Source organism: Crassostrea angulata, chromosome 1 (genome assembly GCF_025612915.1).
Source record: "Crassostrea angulata isolate pt1a10 chromosome 1, ASM2561291v2, whole genome shotgun sequence".
Classification (NCBI taxonomy): Eukaryota; Metazoa; Mollusca; class Bivalvia; order Ostreida; family Ostreidae; genus Magallana; species Magallana angulata.
The window spans coordinates 38,925,389-38,942,369 of NC_069111.1; the positions used below are offsets into that span (position 1 = coordinate 38,925,389).

The 16,981-nt window shown below is 33.2% G+C and overlaps 2 protein-coding genes and 1 long non-coding RNA gene across 9 annotated transcripts; 1 reads left to right on the forward strand and 2 right to left on the reverse strand.

Moving 5' to 3' along the window:
- Positions 1 to 1,692: 1,692 nt before the first annotated feature.
- LOC128182516 (nacrein-like protein) lies at positions 1,693 to 6,473 on the reverse strand. 2 transcript variants are annotated; one of them, XM_052851191.1, is made up of 8 exons: positions 6,140 to 6,473; positions 5,552 to 5,713; positions 5,260 to 5,423; positions 5,003 to 5,095; positions 4,815 to 4,877; positions 4,525 to 4,561; positions 3,972 to 4,132; positions 1,693 to 2,022 (listed from the first exon to the last, which is right to left on the reverse strand). In XM_052851191.1, exons 1-8 carry the CDS (start codon positions 6,294 to 6,296, stop codon positions 1,864 to 1,866), a joined length of 996 nt encoding a protein of 331 aa, XP_052707151.1. In that variant the 5' UTR covers positions 6,297 to 6,473; the 3' UTR covers positions 1,693 to 1,863. The 2 variants fall into 2 exon arrangements, with proteins under 2 accessions (XP_052707151.1, XP_052707140.1); XM_052851180.1 differs by having other exon boundaries at positions 4,402 to 4,561; positions 6,140 to 6,459.
- Positions 5,605 to 9,009, forward strand: LOC128182554 (uncharacterized). Its single transcript, XR_008243432.1, has 2 exons — positions 5,605 to 5,729; positions 7,096 to 9,009. It is a non-coding gene; the product is annotated as an uncharacterized LOC128182554 (long non-coding RNA).
- LOC128182532 (uncharacterized) lies at positions 8,870 to 16,589 on the reverse strand. 6 transcript variants are annotated; one of them, XM_052851232.1, is made up of 7 exons: positions 14,843 to 15,095; positions 14,596 to 14,610; positions 12,093 to 12,186; positions 11,172 to 11,266; positions 10,931 to 11,016; positions 10,543 to 10,665; positions 8,870 to 9,165 (listed from the first exon to the last, which is right to left on the reverse strand). In XM_052851232.1, the coding sequence occupies exons 1-7, from the start codon at positions 14,920 to 14,922 to the stop codon at positions 9,053 to 9,055; spliced, it is 606 nt and encodes a 201-aa protein (XP_052707192.1). In that variant the 5' UTR covers positions 14,923 to 15,095; the 3' UTR covers positions 8,870 to 9,052. The 6 variants fall into 6 exon arrangements, with proteins under 6 accessions (XP_052707192.1, XP_052707211.1, XP_052707202.1 ...); XM_052851251.1 differs by lacking the exons at positions 14,596 to 14,610; positions 14,843 to 15,095 and adding an exon at positions 16,527 to 16,589; XM_052851242.1 differs by lacking the exon at positions 14,596 to 14,610.
- Between the last annotated feature and the right edge of the window lie 392 nt (positions 16,590 to 16,981).

A 16,981-nucleotide genomic window follows, 5' to 3' on the forward strand; every position in this document is an offset into this window, starting at 1 on the left:
ATGTACATCTTATAAGTCTATCCAAATTACATACAAAAGCAATTTTTTTCTTTTCTCATTAATTTTAGCTGTCTAAATAAGTGGATTGGAAATGTACAAGACTGAAAGAACTCCAGCTATTTCGCTACATTGCAGATGAATAATAAAGAGCATAATAATTCCATTCAAAAGGAGTCTACAAAAATAATAGGCTAAATGTGATTTTTCAGGCGTAAAGTACATGAAATAAGTTTTAAAGTAGAAGTATTAACGTTTTTGAAAGACATAGACATGTCCGTTTTACACCATCGTACAAGAGATTAAAAAATGTATTCTTTATTTTGAAAAACGTTATAAATACATTAGCTAACATTCTATAAGGTTAAACATTGACTAAATTTACCGATAGGCCATAGATGGAGCTTACATTAGATATTTGAAACTCTGTCCGATACACTTGAAAGTCATCATATCACAAAGATATAGTAATCATTATGACGTACAGCCACAGGGGCCAAGCCCGTTTTAACATTAATTTCAATGTAACCATAAATAAAGAAAGGGGTCGAACTCTGACCCAAATAAAAAACTACCAGCTCGCTTCAAAAGCCTAATAAATCAATTAATTTTTAAAACACTCGCAATATGCATGTATTTTTCAGAAAAGTGATGTCTGAGATACACTCATGCCGAATTTCAAGTTGATGGGTCTTAAAATAGCGGAGATATACGTCATTATTCTCTCGAAGTCGCCAGTTTATTTTTACTAGGACATTTACCGGTCCAGGGCTCGATTTTGCCTCCGACAACAGCAGTATTGCAACAAGTCGAGAAACATTCGCACTAATCTTTGAAAATCTTACATCAAATGCACGCTACTTACATACAAAAACTCCGATAAAATTCCTTAAATACTCTCCATAATGAATTTTTATTCTGCAGCCACATCAACTTCTGACCAGACCGGCCATTTTAACGTCTTCGAGAAAGACTGATTCTGATTGGACCATCAGGAATATTAACCAATGAAATTGAGTTAAACATTAGCTATCACAATGGCCGGTCTGGTCAGAAGTTGATGTGGCTGCAGAATAAAAGTTCATTATGGAGAGTATTTAAGGAATTTTATCGGAGTTTTTGTATGTAAGTAGCGTGCATTTGATGTAAGATTTTCAAAGATTAGTGCGAATGTTTCTCGACTTGTTGCAATACTGCTGTTGTCAGAGGCAAAATCCGATCGTGAGCCCTGGACCGGTAAATGTCCTAGTAAAAATAAACTGGCGACTTCGAGAGAATAATGACGTATATCTCCGCTATTTTAAGACCCATCAACTTGAAATTCGGCATGAGTGTATCTCAGACATTATTTTTCTGAAAAATACATGCATATTGCAAGTGTTTTAAAAATTAATTGATTTATTAGGCTTTTGAAGCGAGCTGGTAGTTTTTTATTTGGGTCAGAGTTCGACCCCTTTCTTTATTTATGGTTACATTGAAATTAATGTTAAAACGGGCTTGGCCCCTGTGCGTACAGCGATTAGAATTTATATGGATACCGAGCTTAACGATTCAAACAGTTGTCATCTATTATAATTTGTTTTTTTCGATATTACGATATTGTTAAATAACTAATAACAACACAAATTTTTCAGTCAAAATATCTTATTGCTTACTGAATGAATAAAAACGAACGCATAATGAACAGAATTAGAATAGACAGAAAAAGACTTATTTCAAAATCGCATTACAGCACAGATTTTACATTTAAAAAACATGTATCATGTTTCGTAGTGAACATATGAAAATGAAGCTTCAATGTAAAGAGTGATTAGCTGTTACTAAAAAAAATGTAGTTAGAAATACAGTTCAATAAGTATCGGAAGATCACTGCTCATCTGGACAATATGGTGTCTCTTCTCCAATGTTACCCCAGTGAAAGTTTCTAAACACTGGCATGAACTGCCGTTGTATTGGTCTGCGCAAGCCGTTTGTTACTAATGGAACATTGTGAACGTCTTGAACCAGTTTATACATATTGAAGGCCTGAAATAAAGATGATAATATACATGTTGTGGTAATTTATAACACGTTTAATAATTTATTAGCTTATTACTGTACAAGACTGTTTAAAATGAATAAGATTGCTAATATAGGTCTATTATTTGAAAAGATGATCCATCACTACTATCACCTTTTATAGACATGTTTTACTATTTTAGTTGTGTTGGTTAAATAACGCAGCTAGTTATTTTTAAATATGTCTGTGTAATCATTTTTTATTTTAATGATCTGTTATCAAATATAAAATTTAATCATTTATACAGATACTCTCAATAAATGACAGCTTTAAGACAATTAATGTGTTGCATTAATGTTAGAAAAGTTGATCTGCCATAGGCCAATCAAAGCGCAGACATAATGATCAAAGAAGCTGTTTTCTTTTCGTTCAACTGTGTGGTTAGTTTATGAGACATTTGATTGCAAAGCTATAGCCATATATGACGGACAAAACTAATATATTTTCTTTAAATTTGTGATGTTGAGGACATTATCATTAATAATTTCTAAGTTTGTAACACTTCTGACATTTTAGCATCATGAGTCTACAGGTATTTTCTAAACCTATTTAGAATAAGATCAATTATTGTATTATTTGCGATAAAATACCTAATATGATTTTAGTCAGAACAACATATAAAAATGCATTCAGCAATAATATCTCTCTTCAGAATGATAATGATAGTATGATAGGTAGATAGTATAGTATTGATTCATACAATTTAAACACAATTTGCATTTTAATGTTAGAGACATATGTTATTTAATTTTTTTTGGTTCCAAATCCTTGAGTTTTGGAAGATTATGTTTAAATATAAAATTCATTTAAGAATGACTTTTCACTTAAAAATAAATTCTATATAATATACATTTTGTTTAAGTTGAACTTAAATTGACGTCATTGCTAAGTGAAATTTATTAAAAACGTGAAGCATGCGGTAACGTAACTTTGCTGTTAGAGTAGCTTTCTTTGAAACAGCGACATGTGATATGCACGTTTTTTCATAAATCATTGTAACGACAACAGTTTATGTTTTTGTTTGTAAAATTGCAGTTAGATGGACGTGAAAAATGTCATTTTAAAATCCCATCAATCCAATAGGCATTTATTGTAATGCCCTGCAGTATGCTCATCACAATCTGAAAGTTTGAATTAATCCATGCCCTCTCCCCATGTAAACCAGAATCTAACCGTTTGTAGCATATGATCAATATATTGAAATGAGAGATAGTTTTACATATTTCGATTTAAATGACTTGAAAGCTTGCCTAGTTTCTAATGCTAAACTTGTAGACATGTTGTTTACTCGGGCTACAGAGGCATTTATATACATGTATAGAGCTTAGATATGTACATGTATATAATTATTAGGCATTTAAAACAGGTCTATATTTGTTGATAAATGCCTAATAATTATATAATGTATCAGATAAAAACTGTTTCCCGTAATTATTTTATATATTTCTATTATTTGTATGGAGAATTTTATTTTCCCGTACTTAATGTATATCTTTATATTATGACGTCATAATCAATTCGGCTACATAACGTAACATAATACTAGCGTTTTATGACGTCACAATAAGAAATATGTATTCGTATGTATGTGTATCTGTGTAACTTAGCAACATGTTTTCAAACTCCTGGCCCCGGGGCCATAAAACTTAGATGAGCTTACTTTTGATCTAGGTCTCACTTTTACAAAAGAAACATATAGTGGAAAAGTGAGACTGAGATCAAAAGTGAGCTCGTCTAAGTTTTATGGCCCCAGGGCCAGATGATTTAAAATGAAACTAGTTGAGTTTATTTCGGTTGCTGTGATTTTTTTCATATATATATATATATATATATATATATATATATATATATATATATATATATATATATATATATATATATGTGGTAATGTTCAAGCAAAAATGTGTCACATTACCTCAAGAGAGATCCTGATTGGACAACGCATGACAATCCAACGGACGGTCTGGTAACAAGGAGGCGTGGTCAAAGATCCATCATACATGTAAAAGCTCCAATCATAGGGCAAAACGTCGACAGGAGAGATAAACTCTGTTAATTGCACGAAGTCACGAGTACCTGCAAAAAGTCGATGTTTACTGGTAATCAATAATTAGTTTCATATTAAAATGCTTACATAAATATTCTTTGTATTCTTTGTATTAAACCATAGAGCCTTGAAACAAATTTTTGATCGGCTCACTTGGCCATTATTCATGAGTCTCACCGCAAATGCTGCGAGGGAAAGGAACATTTCTTATATTCAAAATTAAGAATTTACATCGCTTCATACGAAAAGGTTTTCCCGTTTGATTAACTTAATTAAAATAAAAGACGTAAAAAACTACCATTATTCTTCGGAGGCACGTATTCGCGGACAGTATAGAAGTATTTTTCCATCAAAGTACTCATTATTCTGGCATTTTTCAGGCGACAACGACAGTACTTGTGGTAACAGTCGTCACTCTTACCGACACAAGGACACGCCTTATTCAGATCAAGTTTGCTCTGAAACAATTAATTTAAAAGCGTTAGCAACAACTGTAGTAAAGAATTAATTTATACCTGAAATAATTTTATGCTTGGATAAAATATGAAAATTACTGATTACTACTGCACTGCTGAAATGTTCAATAACACATTAAATGAGGTGACAACATGTAGAATAAACTTGATATAACAAGATTTGGAGACACAGAATAATCCATTTCCTTTGTAATTTTAAAATTATATTTTTCAACTATATCAAACTTGCACATACAGGTTGGTAGCCCCAGTTGAAGTAGGTTTGTTGCGGATTTTCCTCATCCTCGTCGTCATTTATCTGAAATACATGTAGTATATTAATTTGTTCTGCAACAACTATACTATGTGATAGTCAATCTAATGTTGGCATGAGAAAGAAGTCGATGAATTTAGAATACTTTAAGGTACTTGTTGAAAAACTACCTCAGCCATGACTCCAATTACAACCAGTCCGTCCCTCTTGGATTTTGCCGCTCCGATGTCCTTATACTTGTCATTGTAAAACACCATGTGTGCCTAAACAGTTTAACATTTTTATGTATGTTTGCAGCTGGGATGCATTACTATGACGTAACTACGAATACATATCGATGTGAGTAATTTCTGAGCAAATGCAAATTCATTTTTTAGGTACACTTTAGTTAATTGTTTATCAAATGACTTGTATGATATTATTGTACCTCCATGGGGTAAAAGTCCCCATCGATTGAATGTTCAGATCCCTTTTCCTCCCTCTTTCCAATGTGAAAATGTATCTCCTCAAATATGTACTTATCGGAGCCTCGTAAAGGAACATTAGTAAGAGAGATTATCCGTGCATCGGTACTAAAGTGGGGAGAGTGACCTATCAGGAAGGTAAAGTTTGTAAAAGGATTCAAAACATGCTTATGCATGTATGTATCGGTTTCTAGGAAATTAACTAAGGTATTTTGAGATATATAGTTCAGCACTAAAATTTTGTTTCTATCTTACCATTGTTTCGGATTTTACCAGGTACTCGAGTACAAAGGTTGTGGAAGTGAAGCAAAGAATGAGGCATATAATGTGTGTGTTCTGTTTTGATGTTGACTGGGGACTGCCTTTTACCCCCACACTCGTGCCAGCATGGTGTCACAAGTTTCCACTTGCTTGGTCCTTTAAATATTAGATGGTATGTTGAAAAACAAAGACAACCAGTTTGCATGGCGTTTTATGAGATGAATAAAAGTTATGTTTTTAATAAAAGAATCACAATTTAAGAATGTATATAATAATGCTACCTACAGATCTGTGGAGTTATGTATAAATGCGTGTATTATATCTGTTTATCAACTAAAAAAATCACTGTCCGTTGCTTAAACGTTTGTTCAAACTATTTAAAAATTAGTCATGTAATCGTGGTTATTCTTTCCGATAGTTGTAAGTAACTTCAACAAGTTCTCTTTTAAGAATGATTTCTGCGTTTTGCTTAAAATGGGACATGTATGCCCGATGAATATACCGCCTTTGTCGTCAAGAAGTATCACCCTTAAGGCTTCTTGGAAAAAAAAACATGCACATGTAAAATGCTTGATACTTTACCATGACATCCATATGGATTATAGCTGAAGTGAGCGGATAAGCAGTCCTCTTCATAGCAAAGTCCAAAAGCTTGTCTGTCCCGAGAATACAACGAAGTAGCTAAAGTAGATGGTAACAAAGTTACAAGCAGACCGGCGAGCAACAGATAAGTAACCATCACGACATAAACCCAACAGCAGTCAGATCAGCACTGAGTTTGTCCGGTTTACTAACAAGCCCCTTACACTTGTCGCATGTTGGATGTAAAACATGCAGATCACGTACATAAATTGTTCAAGCAAACTGTTTCTGTGGTCAATCGATGCAATTACATGTAACATCTAGTATATTTCTTTTCTTCTTCCCATGAGGCGTACAAACGCTTTGGTATATCCCGTGTCGGTTTACGATAAGTCGATTCCCTTCTTTTGTTTCTTTTTTCCTCTTTTTTTCGTTAGTCATTTCATTGAACATGTTTTTCGACATTTTTTCTATTATGATTTGTCGTCCCTATGATATAATTATAATAGATTATCGCTTGTCCATGAACATCCTGTTTCTAATGCTTTAAAGCATTTTTACGTCCACACGTTTGTGTTGACATTCACAACATATTTTCTCCTTCTTTTCCTATGATAATCGATTGGAGCTCATTTAAAAATTGGCAAAGGCTGAAATCTACGAAATTCAGTCCTATAACCAGAATGACATGTCTGCATATAAATAAACGTCTTTCTTAAAGTTAAGAAAACCCTTTCATTTGTATTGTTTACTTTAACCAATTATAAAGGGCATTGGCAACTAAGTGCTTCAGATATTAAAAAATACTAATATATGATAAACATGTTTTCATCGTCCGCTGATGTCTCTTCTGTTCTTTTGATTTTTACTTTGTGTGAATTATTTCTTTATCGTTCAAAATACATGCTATATTATCATCTATTTTATGCATCTAAAATTGACGACTTTATTTTTAGGAAAACACTATTCTGAATTTTGTTCGGGATCGGCCTTTGGCCCTCTTATTATTTAAGTTGGGAAGCTCGGGATCAATGTACCTTTCAAGAAGTTGCTGGATACAGAGTAGGATGAACAAGTATTCCTAAAGGAATGATCAGCAATTCAGCATGAGTATTTATGCTGATTGGCTGTTCTTTCCGTGACAGTGATGATCATTTACGCAATGTTCTCACATTTTACGGATAACTGATTGAACAATTTAGGGAAAGATGTAAATATATCGAATGCCTGGCCAATTTTTTGATGTCATTAGTCGACTTGCAAGCGAGTTACAGAGATAGTAGTACTTTTTTTGTTATGTAAAGCCTCTCGAGCCTTGATTTTGTTTACGTTGATATTGTATTAGTAATTGATTTATTCTTGTTTTTTTCTGTTTATTTAAAGTTATTTACCAGCATAACGAAACGGTGTATCTTGTTTGCCACGAATTTCTTATAACAAAAATATGAGAAATTTCTTTACATAATTTGTTAACAAAAACTTGTTCTGCTTACTTAACAATAAAATGTATGTTTTGTATCTCGCTTAAATTGTAACCTGATTTCTTAATTAATAATTCATTGTGGCTATTGTTTCTTGTTACAAATCTGATTCGTGATATCAAGTTGACATTTTTTTTAATTGTATGATAAATTAATTCCTAGCTTTCTGATTGGCTGATATCCAATAATCTAGAAAATAAAGGTTTTAGCTACTCTCCTTAAAATACAATATAGCACTTCTCGGGTAGATAAATCATTGTTTTGACATAAACAGAGGAGCAATAATTGTTTTGTTATGCATGTATTTATAACGAAAATAGCAAAGGAAAAATGTACGTGGGGGCTAAATTCTGTTTAACTATTAATGAGATCATCTGAATTACCTTCATTACAAAAAGAACCAATAACAAAAATCAATAAAGGTGAAAAAAACATGTTGAGCTGCAAATTTGAGACCATTCGTGTAAGAGGGATGACCGGTCAAGGCCATTTCTAGACAATATTAATCTCCTTTTGAAGGAGAGCTCTGGAAAAAGATGTATAAAAATCAAATGTCCAAATATATCGATTTTCTCTTCTCTAAATAAAATAATGTGCTGTAAATAAGATTGACATATATTGTTTATCTACATGTAAGTTTATGGGATCAGCATGTGGATAGTTCACTTTTGTATGATCGTGAAAACAGTTTGGAGTCTGATTCCATATTTGATATACATGTAGTTAATTTCCATTATTTTCGTCATTTGCAATTATTAATGACATATTTCATCTCAGCAGGGGTATTTGATTCAATTTTCAACACAGTTAAAACCGTTGTAGTGAGATTGAGATTATCTGATGGGTACTACGTTAACCACCCTGCCTCCCTATTGTATATAAGTAAATGGAAAACGTGGACAAGACAACCAAATAATGAAATTATGGGTCAATTTTTAAACCTGTTATAGCATTTAAATTCCTTTATTTTCAATACATAGTGGAAAATATGAAGTTTAATTGTAACATTCCGATGAATCCGAGCTTTACGTTTGGTGGTTTGCATTCATGTGGTGGCAAGAGCGATAACTTTGTAATATATTTAAGATACAGATACGCTCTTATTATTTACCTTTAATTACCAAAGTCATTGTTGCTTATAGTAGGAAAAAAAGTGTTGATTGCTAACAATGTTTATGAATTTCAGCACAGAGTTTAACAAAAAATACATTTACAAAAAGCTATTGCGAATTATTAAAAAAATGCATCGTCAGATTGAATGTTTATTGAACGTAAAATAATACATTTCAAAATAAATATAATTTGAAGACTTTAACAAAACATACATATATTTTTAAATAAAAAAAATAAATGTGAGCAATAAAAAGTCAGAAATACTGATTGGTACTGGTTAAAAACTTCAATCACAAAAGCGAAACAGGAAGTGATGTGTTTAATTGGCACCATAACGATAGAATCCTTTATATTTAGGGGACACATTGAGTCCCATTTTCCTGGCGACATCTCCATCTTGGTAGGAGGGTGAAGCACCTTGTACTGAGGGATCTAAAAAACAAAATGGCAACTCAATTCTGATCAAACAATATTGTCGATCATGAAAGAACTGATCATAATTTTGTAAGTAACAGAAATATTTTCATAGTTCATATTTTCTTTTACAATTTTTGTACACATAAATTTCCATTTTATGATTTAAAATTAAATTGATGTTTACATTAATCAAGTAGAATGTGGATTGAAAATTCAAACCATGTAATAGATTTTAAGACAATACTAAGAAAATTTTAAATGAATGTGTCATTAGTCGATGAACCTAACAGTTCAAAATAAACACAGGTGGTAGCGAAACGTGAATGATTCAATGCGCATGCTCTAGTGCCTTTGCATGTTTTCAATTGTAAAACTATGGTCTAGCTCTTTGGGTATATATGCAACTACATGTGCATCTGTAAATAGATGTGAACTTGCTAAAAACCTGTGAAGGTTATCTAAGAAACTTTTCACTCTAAAAATGAGATATTACTAACAGGCCCTTACACATAGCATTGATTAACAATATACAGGGGCTTGGACGTTTACTTCAGAGAGAGGTAAAGGGTGATATGAATTACGGCCCACAATAAATTGAAAAAAACCCAAAAATTGTTGGTATTTTTCTCATTTTGTGTGTACTTAATCTTTGATACATGTATCCTACTAGAACCCCCTTTTACCGAAGGAATAAAAATCACCTTGGAAATATACAATATAAACATTATAATTTATGATGGGGTACAGGAAATTTACCTCACTGTAACCACACATATAATTATGTATAATTAATTGTATATATATATAAAAAAAGCTGCTGACACGTTTTCTGGAATATCATCCTTTTGAGAAAAGGGCGCCCAACCCCTATCTCCTGCGTTGCTACGTGTCTTACAAAATTATTTATGACGTCTTTTTTTTAACTAGATAAATGGTTGAAAACAATATCTGATCACTATTTTAGATATCATTTTCATCTCAGATTCAAATTAAATATGACTTCAAAAAAAAAAAGAAAAATATGACATATTTTTATTAGAATGAAAACATTAATGGGAAAGGTGATAACTATATTCATTATTGATTTATTAGAGACATGTAATTATGTGCTTCATTAAAATAGCATATTGTTAAAAATTTACTATACTTTGTCTAATGAAAGCAGGTTTAGAAGGTTTGACGTGTAAGTATATGATATTACATATACGTTGACTAGCGCATGCGTAGACTTACAACTCGGTTCTACACAGGAAGACCCTAACGGTGTAAATGGGTCAAAGTAGGCGCGGGTAGGAGAAAACATAAGCCGTTTTCCGGGTCCTTCCGGAGAGTACGGGTCTTTTATGAAAAAAAGAAATAATAAAATAGGTAAGAAAACTCAGACCAACTCACAATTGACTGACTCGCCGACCTGGGTCGCTTCAGGGGAGACTTTATTTTTGATGTGCGGCATCATCGGGACCTGTGATGTCAACGCCTGGTTGAAATTTTCGGAATCGTATACACTTATCAGACCTAAAGTACATTTGGCAGTGTTTAAGACAGGCTTAATGTACAACAAATGAGGCAATGTGGATGAAAAAATCATTAGATATGACAAGCACATAAGTGAATACAATCATTTACAGCAAATATACAATACTTGAAAAAAAAAAAAGAAACCGCTTATTTGACCGATAGTACATGTTGATGTACTATGAGAGAAAAAAGTGAAGTGACTAATTTACTCATTAGATAATTCAAAATGCAAATGACTTTCAGAAATTCGCTCTATACTTACCATCAACGTAAACCACCCTACTTCCCCCGTGACCTAGCACTTCCTTAATATGTCTCCAACTTCCGCCGATTCTTCCCTGTCTTTGCCTTTAGAAATAAAACGTCAAGGTATTATAGGTTCGTCATTGTAAATAAAAGGCATTTCTAAACATTTACGTAATTATACATACTTTAAAAGAATTTGCCTTTTAAGAGCAACCATCAGGGAGAAATTTGTGTTTTACAGCGGCGGTATTTCGTACCTTGGGTTTCCGGGGTTTGGGTATCTGTAGGCAATTTTAGAAGTCAGGTTGTTGAAGGCTTTCTTGAACTGTATATCATGTTCTTTTTGTTCACTCTAGAATATGAAAAAAGAACAAATACACTACATGCTGTTATTCTCAATTATTCCAATACATAAATAGGAATTTTCCACTTACTCGAGTAAACCACAGTCTTTTATTCCCTTCAAACCGTGGACGAGATGCATACCAATGCATTTTTCTTATAACAATGCGTGACGTTATAGTTACTCAACGTCATAGCACACTTGACAAGTAAATACATCTATGACGTCATCATCGCCATATATCTACGTCACAAAACATAATCAAATCATGCTAGAACTGTGTCACAGGAAACTACCCATACATGTAAATGGAAATGTAATTTTGAAAATGCAAGAAAAGCATGATTTTACTAGTATTTTTGCTTGACTTCTGGCAATGTAAGGTATAATTACTGGTATAATTATTATTTTTAACATTTACGGGAAAGAAATGAAATGTCATTTCATGTAATCAAATAAAGTACACATGTACTTTTCATTTTCTGATTTTCTGACTCTGCTGAGACACTACTACTATTATTCGGATTTATTCGTGAAATATGTCAAGGTTGAGTTGCGTAGGTTTGAACAGATAATCGTCTTATCAATTACACAGTGTAGAACTGTCGAGAAACGTCACATTTTTGGGTGTGTTTTTTTTTTTTTACTTTTAGAAATTCCTTATATTGAATATTTAATATGGTCACACATGTATATCTACAAGGTCAGTAATTGGAATAGCTCGAACAAAAAAGTGTCCTGTATAAAAAAAAGATACGTAAAGCAATTACTTAATTAACTTTAAGGGGGAATTAAAAGGGACCCGGATGTCCCCGATGATCCGTATCAGACTTACTTGTTTCAGGTTGTGCCAGTTGTTGTCTGACATAGTTACTGGGACGCCATTCCTGGAAACTTTCATCCAATCATTCATGTGGCCATATGTCGTTCTGAAAATGCATATGATGGGTTTGGATGAAATATGATGAAAATTGATGATTTCATTTCTGATTAAAAAAATGAAATTCACCGATTTCAAAATTCAACAGATATTAAAGCGCGCTCTCTGAAAGAAAAAGAAAAACCACTCCAAGAGAACAAGATTTCTTCATACAGTTTGAAAAGTTTAAAATATGAATATTTCACAGCTCTTGTTTGATTATTTAAAACCTAGAAGAAAAAAAATAAACACCAACATTTTCTTTCTTTTTTTTTTTTAAATGTCAAAGAATAATCTGTCGATCCAATACAACTGTGACGTTTATTTATAAATGTACATTAATTTTAATAAACTTTTTTAAATTTATTAAATTCCACCCGGTCGCCCAATATGACGAACAAATTTATGTACTTTGTGAGCATGCATTCTCTTTATAGAATGATATCAAATTATTTCATTGAACTTTGTCACCCTTCTCTAGCCGAAGAGAACTCTTGATAACAATAAAGATATTTAACCTACAAGTGTTATTATAGTTGATTTAATATCGATGTAATAAAATCAATCAACTCTAAATCCACCTGTAGGATCTAACTACCTGTGTGTATAATTTGGCAGCTATTAAAGCGGGTCTAGACTACAGGAGAGATTATCAGCAGGTAAAAAAAATCGTCTGTAAAAACATTAAATCAAGTAGTCCCATATTTTGTTAGCTTTACCTTGATTTTTTTTAATTCACTTTTACTTGATAACTTGTACACACTTCATCGCTACAGATTTCGTTCTGCCCTTGATAGTTCGTTGAGTCTTTTATTCGCCATTAATTGAATTTAAAGTCACAAACCTAAAAGAACGTTATGTTGAATATCCATTTGACCGTTGTGAAGGGGAATTGTGCGAAAATGCAAAACACATACAACGGGCATGCATAGAATGAGGGGAGTATTCTCAATGCTATAGTTTCCAAAAATCTTTGGTCTAAATAATGCTCGTGAAAGAAAATATTAAATCAGTAACTCAATATATCTAACTGTAAAATCTCAGTCTGCGAGATCTAATCAAATATCCTACGCGATCTCAGCAATTGACCAACGTTCAACACAATCAGAGCAAGTTAAATATATATATGTATGAATACAAAGTCATTGGTGTACTTCGCCTCGACATGCGTTAATTCAAAGAAGTGAAAGCGAGAAAAAAGTAAATACTGTAGAAATTACGTCACCTTTCTCTACGCAACCCGGGTGGGTCAAAATCACTCCACAGATACGCGGGGGTAAAGTTCTGGGCGGAGTTTGGCCTGACCGGTGGGACAACGGTGGGGGTGGGCTCGCAGTACGAGGGCTGGTCGGCATACATGGTTAAGACTCTGTCTCGTGCGATTTCCGAACCGGCCTGAGGTGTTAAGTCTCCGGAAAATAAGACCTGATCGTGTTTTCAGCCCAAACGAAACACACACCGCACAGGGCAGGTTAATCGTTGCAAAGGGGATAATCCCACAGTATCCTTTTAAAAATGTCTTTTGTTGATATAAACCTGTATCCCGTCTATTGCATTTCAACACCGGTATTATACATAAATATTTAAAACTAAGTAAACTTGTTTTTTAATTTGACATGGGTTACGTCTGTGGGGAAATACCCCTTACAATGGCCCCTTTGGATTAAAACCCTTCTATAATACGTTTTGTGTGTGTGCTTAACAACTGCTTTAGAACGGGTATATAGAGCGGTAATGTGTATTGCAAACGAATCAATAAAGGCAATGAATAATACACTGGCTTGATAGCACTCTCTGGATGCATAAAGTCAAACTTCTGTTCCGCGATATTTTTTGTACATTTTTTAACGGGAAAAATGCCTTCAGTCGTTTTGAAATATTAAATACAGATGATCGATATAAGCTAACGCATCTGTAAAAACAATGTCGGAAATCATTAAGTTTAATACTAGGTTTTTCAATTTGACTCTGGTACATTCTTGCGCACCTTAGCATAACTTTTAAATAATGACGCTGATTTGATATATGGTCGGAAATATTCATGACAAATCCAATAGAAAAGGTGTACTTTTTCATCAAAATAATACATTAATATTGTAGGCAAAAAGAATTTGTTGGTGGACACTGATGGTCCAAACAATTTTTAATTTAAACATATTTTGACTTTTAAAGGAAAATTCAATACATTGCGAAGCAAATATTGAATTCCTTATGCTTAAAAAGTAATCTAGAAAACGAAAAAGCAAACGAAATGCGTTGAATGATTTTAGAATTGAGCAAAGTTATACATGAGAGCCAATGAGTTCAAGATTGTGATGAACTTCGAAAGTAAACTGCCACACAAAAGGTGAGGAAAGTGATCAACTACTTGAAGAAGAAAAGTGCTTGTATATATAATGAGGTTAACGACAATACATACTCATAGCACCCAACACTGAAATGGATATTAGCGCATATTGAAACACATATTTAAAAATTTTGAACTTTGATTCTGAATTCTAATTTTTTAGATTTATCAAAACAAAATTTAGAAAACATCATCATATTATTTGTTCTTTTTGGCAATTAGTTTTACACGGTTAACAAGATTAGGACAGTCGCGCTTAGTCAATGAAACATCGCGCAAATACTATTTTCTTTTAATTAAAGCCAAGTAAAGTACTCACTTGTGTCGACTTAATGGTCTGTATCTTTTCAGAATCGTTTCGCTGCTAAAATCAACGTTAGGTTGAGGTGCGACAGCCATGTTTATTTCTCGGACTGCTACAATCCCGATAAATATCTATCTTATGTCACACTTTCATTAATATGAATCGATACCCGAACAACTACCTTCCCTAATAGGCTTAAATGGATATAAAACCATTAAACTTATCTTAATATTTTACAATGCGGGGCGGCAATCCTTCGCTCCAATGAGCTTTCATCAACGGGTGTACTTAATGTAATATTATGAGTTCTCCGCCCCGCCCTCTCGGGGTGCCAGGGCAAGGATACATTTGTCAACCAAATCAGCGGCTGTCTACTCATCATCGGAACCATTGTCTGTGTCTGAAGTACATATAAAACCTATTGTTCCCGCCATGAATGTAATCAACTCAGCTATTATGCATATTATCCCCAAGAGTTCTCCAAAAGACAATGCCGCTTCTCCCATGTAAGAGCGGAGCTTCTGGCGACGGGATATTTAAACACGTTGCATCGAACTGAACTGTATCATTCATATGTAACTCGATATATATGTATTGAGTGTCAAAGTCTGTCATCAATTATATAACTCCAATTCATATGTCGATTGCTATAGTGAAAGTTCGTTTAAAATATAATTGATATTAAGGTTCTATTTTTTTCAATGTTAAAAAATATTGATAAGCAAATATCTAGATAAAAAAGATTTAGAATTGAAATATTTGGTTTATTCTCTCTCTCTCTCTCTCTCTCTCTCTCTCTCTCTGTCTCTCTCTCTCTCTCTCTGTCTCTCTCTCTCTGTCTCTGTCTCTCTCTCTCTCTCTCTCTCTCTCTCTCTCTCTCTCTCTCTCTCTCTCTGTGTCTCTCTCTCTCTCTCTGTCTCTCTTTGTCTCTCTGTCTCTTTTCTCTCTCTCTCTCTCTCTCTCTCTCTCTCTGTCTCTCTCTCTCTGTCTCTCTCTCTCTCTCTCTCTCTCTCTCTCTCTCTCTGTCTCTCTCTCAAAATAGGACATGTTTACTGGAAAGTTTAAGTAATTGACGTATATTATACCCCATGCCTACATTGTAAACAAAGTAATTACTATCTAATGATACATAGTAAAAACCCTTCACCATTGCAGACGTATTTCAGCGCGGTGACATCAATGATAACGTGTACAATGTATATTGTTTAGAGCCGCCCTAGTTTTATAATGTTTATCTAACCATTGTCAGAGTCAAGTTTGTATTGATGATAAACGTCGGATAGTTCTTGAATTATTTATATATTTATGATAAAACTATAGTCCTTTATAAACAAGCATAACACTTGACAAAAATTATATCTCTTATCATAGTTCGAGATCCCTTAGATGAAAAACTAGTTGGCCAGTGTGGTTAATAAAAAAGTTTTAAAAGTAAAATTATATACAGTTATATTAATGACCGTTTGAAAAGAGGTCTTGGTTAGAAATGGCCGCTTTTTGCGTGCAGAGATTGTTATTTCTACGTGCGGAATTAAGGTTAACTACCCAACACATGCATTAATCAGAAAGTATGAAGAGTTCAACAATAGATTATTGTTTTCCATTCGCAATAACCTTGTCCACTTTGTACATGTACACAAAAACACATGCAAACTTTACCCTTAGCGTCATAGATTTACAAATAGAATAAGATTCTTACCTCGAGGGCTCCATGGCACTTGAACAGTCAGTGTATCTTTGACGACTGGATCAAATAGGGTTAATAACATGTATTTACTCGATTGAGTTGTAAAGATTAAGACCAATCGTTTCGATTTTGGATATTCAAACTTTAATGCAGATTAACAAACAAAGTCATATCAAATGAACTGACCATTGAAAATAACACAGATCTTAAAAGCAAGGGCAAACACATGGACAATGTAGATATTACAAAGTTGCATAGAGTTACATATATGTTGCATAAGATTACAAGTAACTTCTTTAAATATTGTGCAAGGTCTTTAAAATTAGATTGATTAGCAAGTCGATTGTTGGAAGATAGTATTGCTATACTGGGGAGACCATTCCGAGAATACATATATTGTTTATGCCATCCGATATAATTATCAATTGTTCTAGATGAAAAAATATTCATTCCGTCTGTTACATGTA

Bases quoted from the DNA above. Each gene is read 5' to 3' on its own strand.
- LOC128182516 (XM_052851180.1), bottom strand. From the start codon at position 6,296: ATGGTTACTTATCTGTTGCTCGCCGGTCTGCTTGTAACTTTGTTACCA. The intron at 4,133-4,401 runs GTAGTTTTTTAC...GACTTTTTGCAG, and splicing joins CGTGCCTCCGAAGAATAATG to GTACTCGTGACTTCGTGCAA. The intron at 2,023-3,971 runs GTAATGTGACAC...TCTTTATTTCAG, and splicing joins CAATCAGGATCTCTCTTGAG to GCCTTCAATATGTATAAACT.
- LOC128182532 (XM_052851213.1), bottom strand. From the start codon at position 13,535: ATGTATGCCGACCAGCCCTCGTACTGCGAGCCCACCCCCACCGTTGTC. The intron at 11,017-11,171 runs GTACGAAATACC...TTATTTCTAAAG, and splicing joins CCAAACCCCGGAAACCCAAG to GCAAAGACAGGGAAGAATCG. The intron at 9,166-10,542 runs GTGAGTTGGTCT...TTTGTTTTTTAG, and splicing joins GGTCGGCGAGTCAGTCAATT to ATCCCTCAGTACAAGGTGCT.